Source organism: Neoarius graeffei, chromosome 20 (genome assembly GCF_027579695.1).
Source record: "Neoarius graeffei isolate fNeoGra1 chromosome 20, fNeoGra1.pri, whole genome shotgun sequence".
Lineage (NCBI taxonomy): Eukaryota > Metazoa > Chordata > Actinopteri > Siluriformes > Ariidae > Neoarius > Neoarius graeffei.
The window spans coordinates 60,899,956-60,919,763 of record NC_083588.1 but is presented as its reverse complement, the minus strand read 5'-3'; the positions used below and the strand labels follow the sequence as shown (position 1 = coordinate 60,919,763).

At 42.5% G+C, this 19,808-nt stretch overlaps 1 protein-coding gene across 1 annotated transcript; it reads right to left on the bottom strand.

Moving 5' to 3' along the window:
• Positions 1–1,188: 1,188 nt before the first annotated feature.
• Positions 1,189–18,468, bottom strand: snrnp70 (small nuclear ribonucleoprotein 70 (U1)). The gene is made up of 10 exons (XM_060902106.1): positions 18,298–18,468; positions 15,543–15,696; positions 12,368–12,430; positions 12,237–12,291; positions 12,059–12,123; positions 11,898–11,960; positions 8,322–8,403; positions 3,046–3,147; positions 2,854–2,953; positions 1,189–2,675 (listed from the first exon to the last, which is right to left on the bottom strand). Exons 2-10 carry the CDS (start codon positions 15,687–15,689, stop codon positions 1,886–1,888), a joined length of 1,467 nt encoding a protein of 488 aa, XP_060758089.1. The 5' UTR covers positions 15,690–15,696; positions 18,298–18,468; the 3' UTR covers positions 1,189–1,885.
• Positions 18,469–19,808: the final 1,340 nt, after the last annotated feature.

Sequence of the window (19,808 nt, the reverse complement as noted above, 5' to 3'; positions counted from 1 at the left end):
GAGATACTAATCATTGAGATTATTTTATCATTATCCTATCTCAGAATTATGACATGCTCTCATAATGAAATATGAGAACATCAGTTGTGACTTAGTATCTCAATTATGACTTAGAATCTCAATTACAACTGTCACAATTATGACTTGCTGTCTCATAGTAATGAAATATGAGAACGTATCTCAATTATGACTTGGTATATCATAGTAATGACTTAGAATCTCAATTATAAAACACTCATAATAATGAAATCTCAATTATGACATGGTATCTCAATGAATTAGTATTTCACAATTATGACTTGCTATCTCAATATTAAAATGAGACTCATAATTATGCCTTTCTATCTCAATAATGAAATGAGAATTATGACTTGGTATCTCAATGAATTAGTCTCTCAATTATGACTTGGTATCTTATATCAAAATATGAGAATGTCTCTCATTAAGACTAGTTAAAACCTCTCTGATGCTAATGAGTTAGTATGTCACAATTATGACTTGCTATCCCAAAATTAGGACTTTCTATCTCATTAAGACTAGTTAAGCCTTTGTTTCATAATGCACTCAGTGAAATATAACTAATGAAAGATAACTCCATTATAACCTGGTATCTCAGTAATGACTTAGTATGCCACAATTATGACTTGCTATCTCATAATAATGAAATAGGTCTCGTTATTACCCTCGTTAAGACCAGTTAAGCTTCTCATAATTTAGTCTCAAATATGACGTGCTCTCATAATGAAATATGAGAACATTTCAATTATGACTTGCTATCTCATAGCGGACTTAGTATCTCAATTACTACATTACATTAATGGCACTGAGCAGACACTCTTACCCAGAGCAACGGACAACATAGTTGGGGGTTCAGTGCCCTGGTCAAGGACACTTCAGCCATTCCTGCTGGTCCATGGACTCCAAGCAGCAACCTTTTGGCCCTAAAACGGCTTCTGTAACCATTAGGCCACGGCTTCCTAACTAATTATAACTTAAAATCACAATAATAACTTGCCAGCTCATACTAATGAAAGGACAGTCCCTCTCATTACAACTTAAGCTCTCAATTATGACCTGCTATCTCAGATATTAAGTCATAATTTTGAAAAAACGGTTCTAACTCCCAGATAACACGTTGCTAGCTGTTATTACAGCCTGAATCATAACAATAACAAAAGACAAATGTGCTCATTTAAAAAAACAGAGGGAAAAAAAAAGCACATTTATTAAAGAGAAACAACACAAAACAAAACAAAACCCCATAACAAAGGTTACAAGAAGAGGTGGCTCACAAAGTATCCATACTCTTTTTCCAACAAATAAGACTAATTACACAAGAATAAGAGCAACTTTTTGTGAACCTATGGCAACATTCTCAGTTAAAAGCACACATTTTTCTCCCCCGCTCCACTGCTTGAAAAATAAGGACAAAGCTGTACATGATGAAGCCCCGGAAATATTTCACTTGATACCTTTCAAAAAAAACAAAAAAACAAAACAAAACCCTCCTTAAACACATCTTACCTCGAAAAGTCTTGGAGTCGATTAATATATCAAAATACAAGTTGGACAAATCTGGAACTCAGTCTGACCTAATCATATAATGATTTTATCTTGAGGGGTTACCAAAAAATAAAAATACAGCACAACAGTTACAGGAGTCTTTGAATGCACCATTTTAGTTAATCCTTGCCAAAACTATGGTGGACCCCAAAAAAAGAAAAAATTCAGCTCCGTTCTCATTTCAGCCCAGAGGACACGGCTCATGGTGGACAGATCATGCTCTGACGAAGCTGATTGAATAGACACTAAGATTAATTCCTCATCATATAGACAAACAATCAGAGGGAGGTTTTTTTCCATGTGAGGACGCCACTCAAAACGTTTAGTACTCATCCCCCTGAGCTTCCATCTTGTAGCCGTTCTCGTTAGAAGCGTAGCCGTCACCGGACTGCATGGAGTCCTGGTCCATCATCATGGCATTCATCCCATCCTGCGACCCTTCCTCCATTTGCGGCGGGAGAGAGATGTCTCCTTCTTCTCCGTTCCCCAAGCCTTCATTCTCACCCATAGGGGGAAGCAGAGAGCCGTGTCGATCCTCTCTACGCTCTCGATCACCCCTGTCCCTCTTATGCTCGCGATCTCTGTCTCGGTCTCTGTCCCTCCTTCTTTCTCTGTCCCTGTCTCTATCTTTATCTCTGTGACTACGCTTCCTATCCCGGTCTCTGTCCCGGTCCCTGTCTCTATCTCTCCCTCGCTCTTCTCCTTCTGGCCCTCCCTCTTCTCCCACGACTGACTCGTCCATCCCGCGCTCTCCTTCTCCCATCATGCCATCGGTCAGACCGCCTGCGCCCTCTTCACCTCCTTCTGCACCCTTCCCTCGCTCCCTGTCCCTCCTCCTCTCCCTGCTCCTGCTCCTCCTCTTGCGATCTCTGTCTCGGTCGCGCTCTCTGCTCCTTTCACGTGGCTTGGCCTCTACATCTCGGTCCCTGTCTCTGTCCCTGCGACGGCTGCTACTCTCATCCACACCTCCCCCCGCTGCCCTGTCACGCTCACGTGATCGGGTGCGTCTGCGCCGCTCCCGCGAGCGTGATCGACGTCGCTCGTTGCGCTCCTTGTCTCGGTCGCGTTCACGACTTCGCTCGCGCCGATCTCCGCGCTCACGATCCCGGTCGCTGCAATAATAAACAAGCAAGGAAATGCTTTAAAACAGAGCTAGTTTAATTAGATCCCCTCATACACTTCCTAGCTAGCAACATCCATGCTATATTGATACATCATATATACAGATGCTTGTTTTTAAATAGGATAGGAAAGGAAGTGGTTTTAAGAACCTACACCCCAAATACACACCTTCCAATAGGTCGGTCATCATAGCGGGACGTGTCATCTCTACCAGAATGCTTGATGTTAACATCTGCTCCGCCTCTCCTAGTACCACCCAGACCTCCGCCTAGAAACCAAAGCCACGAGTTATGTTAAATCTTTATTTTGGGGGGGGGGACAGACCCCAAACCCTGAACTGAGCATTACTGCGTTTCTTACCCAGCCGACGAGGGTGCCATCCCTTCACGGTGCGACCTCTCTCTACATCGACAAGAACTCTGCGCCCATCGATCTTCTTGCCATCTGCATGCTTGTAAGCCGCTATAGAGAAAGAACACGTGATAGACAGAAAGAGCAACAGGCAGAGGAAGAGAGCATGAAAGAGAGAGAATGAAAGGAGAACGAGAGAGAAAGAGAGGGGATGTGTGAGAAGGACGAACGCATGCTGCAGTATTACTTTGGTGATCGCTTACCTTGAGGGTTTGAAGCCCGTGTAAATTCATACAGGCATTACACAGCAAGCTCTTACCTCAGGGTGCAAAAATGAGTAATAACTACAGCACGGGTTTGCTTTTTTTTTTTTTCCCTGAATGAGTCGTCAAACATTTCGGCTTGACGAGGCGGCCACAGTGGCCGGTTACGTCAAGATGTCTTGGGATTGGTTTAAAAGGACGGAACGTGTTTTAGATTGACGTCCAGATCCGACCACAGGCTTGTAGCAGAACTCCCACATGCAGAAATTCTAATGCTGCATTTGATATGTTCATAAACCTAGCCAAAAATATATATATATTACATGAATTTCGTTTCAGTCCTTCGACTTGGACAATACGACTGGGCTAGTTCCACCATCAGCAGCTCTTCGCATAAAACCCAAACACGCTGGATGGACCACAAAAACTAACTTGACCTGAATGCTTCGTTATCGTACCATGTGGTGAAAACAGCATCAGGCAGTTAGAAAGGATGTTTCTCACCAATTCAGAGCTTTGTACTAAACCTCCGCAGAAGCTTACATTTAAAATACTCACTTTATACAGGAGACTATAAATAATTGCATGCTTTTAAATTAGGACAATTAACATCACCGAACGCCAAACGGGTCTACATTCTTTAGAGGCTTTATAGCTCCGTCTCTTAACTTATGAATAATGGCTGCAGATTCAAAAATGTGCTTCACATCTACCTGTTCAGACACACTTATTAGAGAAGCAGCCACACCCTCACATTAGGGCACAAAGGACAAAAAGAGCACCCGTAAAGACACAGTTGATGTTCTCATCTTAACACCCCACCCCAGACATATCCATCCATCCATCAAAAAGTAGTGTAATCAGGGGAGGAAAATATATATATATATTTTTAAATTCCATGTTGATGTTCTCCCCTCGCTGGATTTTAGTCCCCCCCCCCAAATCTGGCCAAATGTCTGAGCTAGTGAATAAGTAATTCCCTTCATCTTACCACATTACCTGTAATTGCTCCCTTACCATAATACCTGGCCAGGGCTGGAACCCATCGGTGGCGTAGCCTGGTGATTCCAGGTGCTGAGCCAAAATGGAGGCGATACATTTCACATAAGCGGGGGGAAAAAAAAAAACAAACAAAACAAAAAAAACCGGTATCCATTCCTTTCGACAGATGGACTGGACGAGGTCCACACAGCTATTCTGGTCTGCACTGTCGAAGATGGCTGTTCCAGTGGAATCAGATACACATCAGGCTATCTAATCTAATCAGAGGGCCTTACCAACAACCCTCAGGACTTAATCAACTAGAGGGCCTTACCATGAACCCCCTTAAATTTACCCCAACCTCAAACATCTCTCCACCAGAGGGCCTTACCGTGAACCCCCTTAAATTTACCCCAACCTCAAACATCTCTCCACCAGAGGGCCTTACCGTGAACCCCCTTAAATTTACCCCAACCTCAAACATCTCTCCACCAGAGGGCCTTACCGTGAACCCCCTTAAATTTACCCCAACCTCAAACATCTCTCCACCAGAGGGCCTTACCGTGAACCCCCTTAAATTTACCCCAACCTCAAACATCTCTCCACCAGAGGGCCTTACCGTGAACCCCCTTAAATTTACCCCAACCATCTCCACTAGAAGGCCTTACTGTCAACCCCCTTAAATTTACCCCAACCATCTCCACCAGAGGGCCTTACCGTGAACCCCCTTAAATTCACCCCAACCTCAAACATCATGAACCCCTTACATTTCCCCCAAACATCTCCACTAGAGGGCCTTACCGTGAACCCCCTTAAATACACCCTAACCTCAAACATCTCTCCACTAGAGGGCCTTACCAACAACCCTCCACTCAACCACTTTCAAAGGGCCTTACCCAAAACCCTCTCTATTCCATCAAGCTTGAGGGCCTTACCCCAAACCCCCAATTTTCTATCAAAAATCATACCAGTACCCAGAGGGCCTTACCAACAACCCTCTCTTCTCCTAAATAGTCGTACTAAAGACATTCCTCAGTCAAAGTGGGACTTATCAGGAACTCCTATACATACAGGGTGGACAAATCACGCACCTGGGTACTCAAGACGCGCAAGCCTCGAAGACAAAACAGGGTTAACATGCAAACTTGATCTACTTCACAGAATTGTGATGCATCTTAAAGCTGTAACTATTGAACCCGCTATCGAATACAGAGACGCGATCTAGTTAACACGAGAGCAGTTATTAGTATGAAGGGTTTGTGGGTTTCCTTTCAGAATCGGGGGGGGGGGGATATATATAGCTTACAGTTCTGCTGCTTGCGAGTCACCTTAACAGTCAATTGTTGACCAACAGCTCAACACAGACTATTTTCTACACGAGAAAAAGAGTTTAAATTACCATAAACTAAAGTTACTTTCCCTTAGTCTGTATCACCGTACTGCTTCATTACATCAGCAGCTTTTTTTGGTTGAGTAAATTAAATTTTCCAAAGTAACCAAAATGCCCGCGTGGGAACCACATTAGAGCTAATACATTTATGATTTGATTTGTCCACCCCGGTCTATATACTCTACAGGGAAATGAGTAGTATATCGAGATTTTTTTTTTTAAATATGCCTGTCCAGGTCTAATTATAGGTGACGTTACACTGAGGATTAATCTTAAATTCTGAGATCCAAAGGCACAGAGGAAGGAAGAAAATGTACAAAGGGAAATACACAACCTAGACATAAAAAAAAAATTTAAAATAAACCTTGAGAAGGAAAGCATTCTCTCTCAAGATTTCTCGATCGGTGTTATGGACGATTTAATTTCGGACAATTAGGCTGTTAATACTAGTTTATGCTAAATTGTAAAATCTGTATGCTTTCATTGTGCAATTTTGTTTTAAGATCTAATCTTCCTTGATCTGATTTACTGGACGACTTTGGGAGGATTTTTTTTTTTTTGTCAGATAGCAGACTGCCTTTGATTAACCTACACTATTAAAGCCATCTATAATCAAAGGGCTATACTCCGTAAGACTTAGATGGGTCAGGGTGATGTACAAGACCACCCATTTTTTATCTTTAGGTTCACGGACTTTTTCAATATATTTTTGATGATGTCGGTCGAAATAAAAGTGTCCTTGTCCAATTTTTTTTTTTTTTTCATAGCAAAATTTCAATGTCGGATTAAGATTTACATACACACACATATATATGAGACATGGACTAGCATTCCAGTACTTACTTCTCTGAAGGTATATGTGGTCATATGACCGCTGAGCTCTCATGAGCACATCGAAGGCTGATCCGTTCGTGCTACTTGATTCGATAGGGCTCTCTGCAGCACCATCCTCTTCTAATTCCAGTCAGATACTTGCAGCCAAAATCGCGAACTAATGTTACGGCAGGCATATTCACCATCGCGCTCGTTACATCACCACCTTCTTTCTGAGAACCAAAGATCGTTTTGATCTTTTCATCGTTTACTTTCAACGCTCGAGAGACGAAGTCGCCCACGTTTTGGTTAGTGAGACAGTGAAAAGACTTTTCTTTACCACACTTTATGCTTACGTACAGTTGAGGCGATAGCTCGGAATCCATGCTGTCAGCGTCAGCCATGGTCAGCACCAGGTTGACACTGTCGTAAAGCGGTCGTAAATACCATAAAAACATTCAAGTGAATACTCAATGTCGTAAATAGTTTCGTTTTCGGACTCGGCTGAAGTGGATATATACAACACACATTGTCGTTTGTATTTGCGATTCTAATACTTTTTACTTAAAGAAATATGACCTAGTACCAGGGATACAGTGCTGTTACAAGAAAAATGTGTGACTATTTTTTTTTTACATTTCTTTTTGTACGTTTTGGCGGTTAAAATAAAAATACGCACAGACTATTTTTTTAGCGGTAGTATTTAACTGCCGTCGGTGGATCCGTGATCCGAAAAATCTAAAACGAGTCGCCTAAGGCACATAAAAACACCGTAGAGTGCCACAGGGATTTCTCCCACTACAGTTTTATTCCTGATGGAATGACATGCCGCATGAGTCTCTACACGTTTCTTCCTCAGCCTTAGATTATAAAAATGTCTGCCACTTTATAACTCGGAAAAGAAAAAAAAAAAAATCCCATGTAAATTTTGCAGAGTACAACCTGGACTTTACCCTTAATTCACAATGGCTTTAACAGAGGTTGACCCCAGACATCCGCTCCCTAAGCCTACCCTACAACAAGGAACGTTCATGGACCAAAAGGAGCCTGAAAAAGGAGAGGGGGGAGAAAATAGCCTTTTGGTAATTTGGTCGAATGAACGTGTGCCTTGTCGGAGCCTAGAAGTAGATGAGGGTGTAAAGAAATCTTACCCATCATACAAACCCATCATACCAACCATATACTGAGCTGTGGTAGTAGGGTGTAGATGTATCAAAACCATCATCATGATCTGCAAGCCAGCTCTGGCCAATAGCCATCAGAGATAGGCGGCTGCAGTAGCAACGAGAACAACACACAATTAATACACGGCATGGACTTGCGCTTGCAACACTTCACTCAGCAACAGACTCGTCTGGGCTAAGGTATACAAAAAGCCTTCTTCAGGTTGTTCGACAGAGACAGGTGTGCAGGGTTTAAAAAAAAGTCACCTTGGCGCTAAAGAAGGCTCGGCCTTTAGCTTACCATCGCCGCTCCGACTGGAACACATACACACACTCCTGTGTGTCTCACTGCCTAAACATTAGAGATGCCGTAGAGCGGCGACATTCATCAGAACGCACGTGTAGTGGACTAATGCATAGTCATATCGACTTGTATGTAACACCCCCCCACTGCCAGCCAGCCCGCCCACTCCCTTCAACATTCACACCAGGTACAACACAGATGTGAGAAGAAACACCACACAAACACGATCTTTGTGCAAGTTATATTAACTATTCATCATACTGGTTTAAACCAGTTTCTCTCAGTGGGCACAGACAAACACGGATTTTAGGAGAGAAAAAAAAAAAAAAAAGTCTGAGCCTAGTGAAGATATTTAAGAAGAGCTTACTCACAGTGCATGTCTCGCTCGTGCTCGTATTCGATGAAAGCGTAGCCGCGTGGCTTTCCCGTCCTCTTGTTGTACACAATGTAGATCTAAAAATGAACATCCAGCTGTTAGAGCGGAAGGGGGGGGGAGAGAGACAGAACCCCGCCCACACCAGCAAAATGACCATCGCTTAAAAGTACTGCAAAGTGAACAGTCAGTTTTTCTTGTGCATGGCATTTTCCTAAGTCTCGTAAGAACAAGATCATGTGCAGCATACATGAGATGAGATCATTTTGATGTCCTGAGGGTCGCTGTTCTCCGTTTTGGGAGGTAAACCGTATGGTCCTCGGGAAACAGCCGAACGCAAGGGGAGGAGCTTTAACTACCGTATTTTTCGGGCGATAAGGCACACCGGATTATATGGCGCACTGTGAATTAACGTGTCTATGTTCACACATAAGGCGCACCAGATTGTAAGGCGCATTAAGCAAAACAACACAGTCCGATAAATCAAACTTTATTCCACTCAGTTGTAACAACAAATACCGGTACAGAAAAATACACTCACTTATTGATTCATTCCTCTTCCAACCTGCTTGAAACCCACTTCGTAAGCATGCCTCTTAACAGACGCCATTTTGGGGGTCCTTTTACGTACACACAAATGTAGTGCAATATAATGTTGAAGCACAGTACGTATTACGTATAAAAAGTGGCGAGGTAAGCGTACTAAACACTGTTCTCTGATTGGTTTATTGTTGCTAGTGTGTACTCTGGGCCCGGGCTGCCTTACATGAACGCATTTCTAGTTTAGACATTACAGTCAGGCAGTCTTGTAGACTGCTCAGGGGTCCTGTTACGAGGCCGATCAGGTAGTGACACAGCGTACCGTAATGCTCCGAATATCCATTGAGCGGAGCGGCTCCGTTGCTTACCAAAGTCGTACTTACACATTTTGACAAATTTTTGAGCGCATTGTACCACATAAAATCGGTCAGTAAGCACAAGTAATCATACATAAGGCGCGCTGGATTATAAGGCGCACTGTCAATTTGAGAAAATTTAAGGATTTTGAGTGCGCCTTATAGTCCCAAAAATACGGTAATTAGCATAACTGTCACACCAAGAAAATATCGCGACACTGTATTGACCTCGGAGAGTTTTGAGTTGTGGCTGATATTCACGCATAGATCCGTGAAACAAAAGACAAATAAATAAAATATACACACATTAGGGGTGGGCGGTTTGCACGGTATGATACCGTATGCGGTATTTTTTGACCAACGGTAGAGAGTTTGTGTCATAGCGTGTACCGCGATAGCTCATTGCCTCCTCTAGTTGACAGTAATGCATAGTTTGAACACCCGCCTGGCTGCTTCGAAGAACAACAACAATGGCGGCGAGTAGTGAAGAGATGGCAGCAAAGGAAGAGCTCGTGAAAAAAGTCGGCGCGACATCAGTAATCTGGGCATGGTTTGGATTTAAAGTGACGGATATTAAACAAGAAAATGTTATCTGCAAGATATGCCGGGCGACAGTGATCGCAAGACACGGTAACACAAGTAATCTGTTCAACCACCTCAAGACTAACCACGCTATCGAATATGAAGAAAGCCAAAGACTGCAGCGTGATGTTACCGAAAAGAAAGGGCAGTCCTCGGGCGGGAGAAAAACCACACACCACAAACAGTCTATCGCCCAGTCATTTACTAAAGGTTCGCCTTATGAGAAAAAGAGCCAGCAGTGGATTGACATAACCAGGTCCATTGCAGTACACTTATATGTCCTGTTTTTTCTGTTTTGCACAATAAATTTCAATATTGCTGAAAATATCTTGATTGAAAGCTTTTACTTTTTGCTATGGTAACCACTAAGAAACTGTTCTGTTGTAATTTATATACAAAACTACAATACCGTGATGTATACCGTATACCGTCAGTGGCTCAAATTATACCGTGATATACATTTTTGGCCATACCGCCCACCCCAACACACATTCTCTCATTTACTGCTTTTATCATTTCTTTCTCTGCAAGATCAAAACAATAGGTGTACAACTCCATATTCGCTACCGCGGTGTCGAGCTCATGCATTCTAAGGCTAAGCGCTAGCTAGAATGATTTATGCCGCTTTTCCACTACCAATGCGGCTGAGTTGGGCTGAGCCGTGCCGTGCTGAGTCGGGCTGAGTGGGGCTGTTGGTGTTGCATTTCGACTAACCGCGCTGAACCGTGCTGGCTCGAAGTGGGTGGACACATTGGGTGGAGTTAGCGAAAGTGGGTGGACGTCACGTGATGTCGTTAAGCAGCGCAAACAGTGACATCAGTGAGCTTTTAAGCGGTAGTCTCACGACCCGAATAGTAAACAATAAACATGGAGGACATGGAGTCGTTAGTGTTGCTGGTCTTGGTGCTGTGGCTTGTTGTCACCGACAACGCCAACAGATACTGGCAAGAGCGTATAGATGAGGCGAGGCGCATAAGGCTTCAGAAATTCTCGTAATTTGTAATTATTCTTCTTCCGGGTTTACGGTGTTTACAGATCCCAGCGTGCTCGCGGGGCGTGTGTGGGCATGTGAGGACACTCCTCCTCACCAATCAGTGCACAGGGGAGTGTCTGCTCACGCCCCCAGCCTCACTCGGCTCGGTTTGGCTCGCTTCAGCCCCACTCCAAAACCGTGTGAGTTTTAGGGGCTAAGCAGGGCTGAAGCGAGCTGAGTCGTGCTGTTCTTTGGTAGTCGAAACGCGAGCCATGTCGGGCTGAAGTGAGCTGAAGCGAGCCGAAAAAGGGTAGTGGAAAAGGGCCATTAGTTATCAGTCCAGAAAAAAATGACGTCATCTGACTTTGCTCTATCTTGCAGTTGCACTCACTAGGCAGATTTTCCGTTTCTTTTCTGCTGGAAGGAGCGCCGAGTCCGCCATGTTTGCCCACGCCGACTTGTTCTGATTAACAGTCGGTCTAACAGACACGCCCCACGGTGGCCACGTGATATTGTTGCTTACTTGCTTCGGCATGGTAAAAACGTGGGACACTTTTTATCTCGGCAAAACATTTATACACAACACACTGCATGCAGCGGCAAAACATCTCGAAACCCCAACAACTATAGAAATAGACCAGAATTCAACTTTGCAGTCAGAACCTTTAAGACAGAAAAATCAGAGTATACACGTCACTATAGGTTGTTTGCGGTCACATGATTCCGATGACATGCACAATCAAAGCAGAATGGACACGATGGAGAAAAACTGGCACTGTGCTAGCTCTGAGGAGGTTAAACAGAAAAATCACAGCATAAGCTCATCGTGGTTTAATTGATTTGAGCGAACAGAATTTTGAGAGCTTGAAGTGCTTCCTATGCAGAAAATCACTTCCTGACTCCAACCTGCACTGGCATCACATCGTATGCAAACAAACTACTGGAGAACGATGTCTGATTAATCAGCATGGACGGATGATTATTTTAAACGAGGGCTATTCAGCGTCACCCTGGGAAATCGTATACTTGTACGTTTGGCTTGGTGCATGGTGAGAAAAGCTAAATCTTTTTACATAATTTCAGAAAATCTAGAAGATTAGGAATGAACAAGCTGACTACTCACTCGTTTGATGGGGCCGTAGACCTCAAACTCACGACGCAGTTTGGACTCCGTAGTATCGTAATTCTGTTCAAAAAAAAAAAAAGACAACCAAAAAACAAGTAAATAAAAGGCAGAGGAATACATGTTAGATATTCAAGTCAGATACAAATCAAGGAACTCACAATCCGAGCCACGAATAAGGTCTTGAAAGCGTCCCCTTGTGCGTTCTGGTCGTTGTGAGGATCCCCTGTTTAAAAAAAAAAAAAAGGAGTAGCAAAGATGACTGTTTTGCGGTTACGACAACAAAAGGTTTGTAACTTAAAAATAAAAAATGGGCGCGTGTGTTTCGGCTGCACTTACACAACTTCAGCTCGGTTTCTACGACCGCTTGTCTCCTCTCCATCTTCTCGCGCCTCTGTGATTCAAGCAGTAGTTTAGAATACAATACAGCATATCCAAAAATACTCTGAGAACATCACAAATCTCTTCACCTTTCTTTCCAGTCTCTCCTCTCGCGTTTCAGCTCTTGTCGGTGGCGGCGCATCGCGAGGATCCTGATCATTTAGAAGAAAGAAAGGAAAACAATGAGCACAATCCATAGAGGAATGAGTCACGAACCTGGACAACTATACAGGAATCTCGACAAGAACGAGGTACAATTAATACTAAATCGAGGAGAGTTCTACTAAGGTCACTCATAGCCGGCTGACCTGTGAGAACTGTGGCTGGGGCTACCGTGGTCATTCTGGCAGATTTTGGAGGCGAGCTGTTGTATAAAATTTGGGCGGGGCAAATATACAAACAAAGCCATGGAAGCTGTAACAGTAGTGAAGGAAGACCAATGGCAACAGTGACATACAGCTTTACAGCAACATGCATGGTTTTCACAACGGCAGTACGGCATAGCTATGGCAAGACGAAATAAGCCACGCCCCCGATCAAGCTTTTCACTTTATGCAGAATGTTGTCCCGTGAACATTTTGAACTTTATGGTTGCAACAGAATGCTACGGTAACCACATGGAGCCCCTGAGCACGCCTTCACAGTTGCGAAGGATGAACTCATCCACTGCTCGACTCAATTTTCAACATGACAACGCCAAGCCCTCCAGGTTGTCAAGATAACTCGACAGCTCTCACATATTCTGCCAGAAGGGCCCAGAACGTGTATCTGATGATCCCCAGGAGGCTCAAAACCATCTACCGTGAAGTGATTCTGGCTATGCAAGACCTTCGCTTTAATGAAAATAATTTAGCCTAAATTTAACATACACGCTCTGGAACAACAAAACTACAACCCCGATTCCAAAAAAGTTGGGACAAAGTACAAATTATAAATAAAAACGGAATGCAATGATGTGGACGTTTCAAAATTCCATATTTTATTCAGAATAGAACATAGATGACGTATCAAATGTTTAAACTGAGAAAATGTATCATTTAAAGAGAAAAATTAGGTGATTTTAAATTTCATGACAACAACACATCTCAAAAAAGTTGGGACAAGGCCATGTTTCCCACTGTGAGACATCCCCTTTTCTCTTTACAACAGTCTGTAAACGTCTGGGGACTGAGGAGACAAGTTGCTCAAGTTTAGGGATAGGAATGTTAACCCATTCTTGTCTAATGTAGGATTCTAGTTGCTCAACTGTCTTAGGTCTTTTTTGTCGTATCTTCCGTTTTATGATGCGCCAAATGTTTTCTATGGGTGAAAGATCTGGACTGCAGGCTGGCCAGTTCAGTACCCGGACCCTTCTTCTACACAGCCATGATGCTGTAATTGATGCAGTATGTGGTTTGGCATTGTCATGTTGGAAAATGCAAGGTCTTCCCTGAAAGAGACGTCGTCTGGATGGGAGCATATGTTGCTCTAGAACCTGGATATACCTTTCAGCATTGATGGTGTCTTTCCAGATGTGTAAGCTGCCCATGCCACACGCACTAATGCAACCCCATACCATCAGAGATGCAGGCTTCTGAACTGAGCGCTGATAACAACTTGGGTCGTCCTTCTCCTCTTTAGTCCGAATGACACGGCATCCCTGATTTCCATAAAGAACTTCAAATTTTGATTCGTCTGACCACAGAACAGTTTTCCACTTTGCCACAGTCCATTTTAAATGAGCCTTGGCCCAGAGAAGACGTCTGCGCTTCTGGATCATGTTTAGATACGGCTTCTTCTTTGAACTATAGAGTTTTAGCTGGCAACGGCGGATGGCACGGTGAATTGTGTTCACAGATAATGTTCTCTGGAAATATTCCTGAGCCCATTTTGTGATTTCCAATACAGAAGCATGCCTGTATGTGATGCAGTGCCGTCTAAGGGCCCGAAGATCACGGGCACCCGGTATGGTTTTCCGGCCTTGACCCTTACGCACAGAGATTCTTCCAGATTCTCTGAATCTTTTGATGATATTATGCACTGTAGATGATGATATGTTCAAACGCTTTGCAATTTCACACTGTCGAACTCCTTTCTGATATTGCTCCACTATTTGTCGGCGCAGAATTAGGGGGATTGGTGATCCTCTTCCCATCTTTACTTCTGAGAGCCGCTGCCACTCCAAGATGCTCTTTTTATACCCAGTCATGTTAATGACCTATTGCCAATTGACCTAATGAGTTGCAATTTGGTCCTCCAGCTGTTCCCTTTTTGTACCTTTAACTTTTCCAGCCTCTTATTGCCCCTGTCCCAACTTTTTTGAGATGTGTTGCTGTCATGAAATTTCAAATGAGCCAATATTTGGCATGAAATTTCAAAATGTCTCACTTTCGACATTTGATATGTTGTCTATGTTCTATTGTGAATACAATATCAGTTTGAGATTTGTAAATTATTGCATTCCGTTTTTATTTACAATTTGTACTTTGTCCCAACTTTTTTGGAATCGGGGCTGTAATATGGCTAAAATTAAAGAAGCTTGTATACATGCCAATCATCACACTCAAACAAAACAGAGCTGCTTATATGGTTTCCAACACATTGTGACTGTTAAAAACAATCATATCATGACATGTGGAAGTCAGAAACACTGAGCGCATCACAATCCTCTAATTCAGTGCTCCTCAATCCACATCCAGCACATTTAACGTTTATCAGGTTCGATAATTAGCTGATGAGATGAATCTGACTAAATGTGAGGAGGGAAACCTCAAATACGCAAGATAACATTTATATAAAACATGGAAATAATTAAAATATTGGATAAGGCAGTTAAATATAAAATGTTTGCCCCTTGTGTCTCAAGCCTTGTTTACTTTTTTTTCCTGTGAAAAAGGAGTTAAGAAGTGAGGAAATGAAAGAATTACAGAAACGAGAAGCACTCAGTGTCCGCTTCAGCACATACTTCTGAAACAGGCTCGGATCTCTATTTAGAAGGGGAAGTGATTCGGATCATTATAATCCCAGCATTTATACGTCCTTTTAAAATATCTATAATTTATGTGCCGTTTTAAACAAGGCCAATAATTTTTCATTTTAGTTTGGGCAGAAAATAGAAAAGATTACACGCCTTCTGGAGTACTGGAAGAAAAAGCAACACACTTCTTTTCTGCCGTCAATTCAGAAATGATATCCATGACCTGCGATTATTCCTAATGACCATTTTAGAGCACAATGTAAACATGCCCGTCACGGTGAAAGCTGCACAATCTGAAATCAGCGTACCTCAAAGTGCTTGATGAAAGGAGCGATGCCGGAGTAAGGCTGGTTGTGATGCTTTTCATGGGGAAGTTTCTCCAGCTGCGGCAGGAATGGGATTGGATCCCGTGGGGCAAACAGGGCCAGCAGGTTCGGGGGCAGAAACTGAGTCATCGTTCACCTGAAGAGAAATATAACACAGTATTTAACATTACAGCATCTGAGTTTTGCTCACACACTTCATTCGGCTGAAAAACAAAACCCCAAAACACAGGAACATCTCAGTAGGAGATTACAGTGGTTTAAAGTGTATATTCTGGACCAATTTCGTTTCTTTTTTTTTTTTAATATATATGAAACTATGTCCCTTTACACACTCATCCAGAAGGGTAATTTTGCACAAGGCCATCTGTCTACAGCAGAAAAAAAAAAAAAAACGCGTCTGGAAAAATCCCAAGGGAGTCTGGAGCCAGATTAGTGACATCACCTGCGGAAGCGCCAGCAGGCTACGAGAGCTTCGCACGGTGTCACGGTCTGAATTTACCAGGTAAATTTAAACTGTAGCAGCCACGGTCTAACCTTACCACAGTATAAAAATTTACCAACTTGGTATAATTGGACCTAGTCTGAATTTACCAGCCTAATATGAGATTTATGTTCATACTTGAATTATTTACACTATCTTGATGAATATTGATTTGTTTAGGTAAGACTCCTCATGATTATAATTTAGTTATTCTCTCAAATTTACCAACTTGGTATAATTAGACTGCTGTCATTGGGCCTAGTCAGAATTTACCAGCCCAATATGATAGATTTATGATCATACTTGATCCACAAATAAATTATTTTCATTTTATCTTGATGAATACTGATTTGTTTGAGTGAGACTCATCATGATTATAATATAGTTATTCTGTCAGGTATAATTAGACTCCCGTCATTGGACCTAGTCAAAATTTACCAGCCCAATATGATATGGGATTTACGTTCATACTTGATCCACAAATAAATTTTTTTCACTATCTTGATTAATGAATGAATGACCAGTGTTTTAGTTCCAGTTTATGCACCAAGTAGGCTGATCAGGACCAGCCAGCAGCCAGGAATGATGAACTTTATCTTCATGAATATTGATTTGTTTAAATGGCGAATCGCTGGTCTCGTGCATCTTTGGACTGTGTTTTGCTGATCTTCATTTTGTGACTGGGAAATGATTGTTTCCTCATCCATATTCAACAGTTTGTCTACTGATAATCAAATCTCACAACTGTAGTCACAATTCGCGTTCTATCAGTCCACAAATGTGTTGAAATGCTCGGTACAAAATCGCAGCAAGAAATGGTAAATCGAGACTTCCCGGAAGTTGATCGGAAAATAAATAAATAAAATATTGGTCTGCGCATGTGCATGGTAAATTTATACCAGCGCACGATCAGACCGTGACAACGGTTTCAGTGCACAGCCTGTGTAGACCACGCGCTCCCATTTCTCTCTCATTGTCTGGTCTTTTGGGAAATGATGAGTACTAATCCCATCAAGATTGGTGTTGCTCCACCCTCGTACGATACATCTGTTAACCATTTTAATAATTGCGTGATAACGTTGAAGAAATTTGCAGCAAACCACCAGGTCGTTTTCTCATAAACAAACCAGCACTGATGTAGGATTCAGAAGGAGGCGTCCCGCACGCGACGTCACGAAAATCAATGTTTGCCGGGAAATCCAAACGGCAAGTTTTTTCAGAGGCGGACCAATTCGCCTCAAATGGCTTGATTTCAACTGAATTTTTCTGGTATTGCGCAAGGTAAAAAAAATTGCACAAAATGTGACAGATATTTGACCAAAGTTTAATATAATATAGGAGAATTACATTAATCTTGCTCCTGAATTTACCCGTGATGCGCACTTTAACATCTTTTCAGAGTGTTAGTCTGTACTTCTTTCTTGGTTTAAGTATAAATCATATACCTTGTAATATTAAGACTGTATTAGACAATCTTTTAATGAGTGACATTAAGCTTTGTTCATAATTTACTGTCATTCTGCACAGCTTTTTCCACAGTTCCCATTCTCAAAACCCGTGAATGATTGACACCAGTTATGACTTGATTAAACTCAAAGGTGAGAGATTTGTAAACTTGACAAGTTTACAAGTCAAGGAAAATATGAAGGTCAAAAAAGTGCTAGTGGTGAAAACAATAAAATTTGCCATCTCAACACAGCGGATTTAGAAATATAGCGTATTATATTTATCACTGCTACCGAAATACAGTATATTCTGACCCCTCGAACTTATTTTAACTAAATTATTGACTTTTTCTGTAGATTATTGACTATTTTTTAAACCTGAGTAAGAATTCTATCATGGCGCAAATACAAAAAGAATTGCCTCAAGTGATCAAAAACTTTGAAAGTATTTACTAGCAAACTCCTAAACCCTCAATGTTACCGACACGAGAAAGAAGGCCAGTGTTTAAAGCAGCACGTTAGCATGCTAGTTCGCTACATGACACGATTGAGCTTGCTAAGCTAATTAGCATTATTCATCCTCGAGGCATTTCAGCGACAAAACCCAAAACAACTAGATATTATTCCTGCAAATGCAACCGCGTATTAACGTCTACAAGGAATGCAAATTTAAAAAAATAATAAAAATAAATAAATCCAGTTAGCAAGCTTAATCGATTATCCTAACTGACTCGGTTACACAATGCTAAGCTAACACTTTTCCAGAAGCCCTCGCTAGCCAGCACGGCCTTCTTCTGTGAGATTAAATTACCTCAGCTCCGCATTCAACAACAAAGGGAATCTCCGAGCTCGACGGACAAACAAATTCTCCTTAATTTTCTGAAGATAACAGCCGAAATAATTATACTAATTCAGTCAAACTGACGAAAGAACTGAAAAACGTCCGTGAGCGTTGGCGTTCTTCGTGCAGCGCTCTCTTAAAATGGCGCGGTGCCGTAAATCGCACTAACAACTGTTGAACTGTTGTGCGACAGTAGGTCGCAGTTTGCGGCAGAATGACTGAGCTAACTTTCTTTGGCTGATTTTTGAAGTAGAAATTGTACATACATACATACATACATACATACATATATGCATGCTAATAAACAAAAATTTCCAGAGTTATTTTTATTTAAAGTTCTAATTTGGCATGACTTCTCCCACAACATTTTATAATGTGCAATACCTCACTCCATAATGTGAAACACAACACATTCACCTCACCTCAGGACTGTGCACCTTACACACAGCACATACACCTCAGGACTGTGCACCTTACCTTACCTTGCAATACTTCATAAATGTGTAATATTTTTATTTTATTTTATAATGTGACTCTCTCTGTGCAATACTTTATATGTGCAATGAGCAATACCTCACTCCATAATGTGTAATAGCCCGGTCACACCGCCCGAACTGGGCGGCACGGTGGTGTAGTGGTTAGCGCTGTCGCCTCACAGCAAGAAGGTCCTGGGTTCGAGCCCCGGGGCCAGCGAGGGCCTTTCTGTGTGGAGTTTGCATGTTCTCCCCGTGTCCGCGTGGGTTTCCTCCGGGTGCTCCGGTTTCCCCCACAGTCCAAAGACATGCAGGTTAGGTTAACTGGTGACTCTAAATTGAGCGTAGGTGTGAATGTGAGTGTGAATGGTTGTCTGTGTCTATGTGTCAGCCCTGTGATGACCTGGCGACTTGTCCAGGGTGTACCCCGCCTTTCGCCCGTAGTCAGCTGGGATAGGCTCCAGCTTGCCTGCGACCCTGTAGAAGGATGAAGCGGCTAGAGATAATGAGATATTATCTTGTGAATAACTCTGACTTTAGTTATCCTTTAGAAGAAGAAACCTTTATTTGTCACATGCACACTTCAAGCACAGTGAAATTCATCCTCTGCATTTAACCCATCTGAAGCAGTGAACACACACACACACACACACACCCAGAGCAGTGGGAAGCCACACTAGAGCGCCCGGGGAGCAGTGAGGGGTTAAGTACCTCGCTAAAAGGCACCTCAGCCCAAGGCCGCCCCACGTTAACCTAACTGCATGTCTTTGGACTGTGGGGGAAACCCACGCAGACACGGGGAGAACATGCAAACTCCACACAGAAAGGCCCTCGCCGGCCACTGGGCTCGAACCCAGAACCTTCTTGTTGTGAGGTAACCGTGCTGCCCCTTGAATAATTAACTCCCAAAGAGATCTATGCTAGAAGGCAGAAAAGTATTAACATTGCAGGACTGACATTGCAATTGTGTTTTATATTAACGAAGCGCATGAACTTTGCAGTACAAAG

Bases quoted from the DNA above. Each gene is read 5' to 3' on its own strand.
- snrnp70 (XM_060902106.1), bottom strand. From the start codon at position 15,689: ATGACTCAGTTTCTGCCCCCGAACCTGCTGGCCCTGTTTGCCCCACGG. The intron at 11,961-12,058 runs GTGAGTTCCTTG...TTTTTTGAACAG, and splicing joins CCTTATTCGTGGCTCGGATT to AATTACGATACTACGGAGTC. The intron at 2,954-3,045 runs GTAAGAAACGCA...TTTGGTTTCTAG, and splicing joins ATGGCACCCTCGTCGGCTGG to GCGGAGGTCTGGGTGGTACT.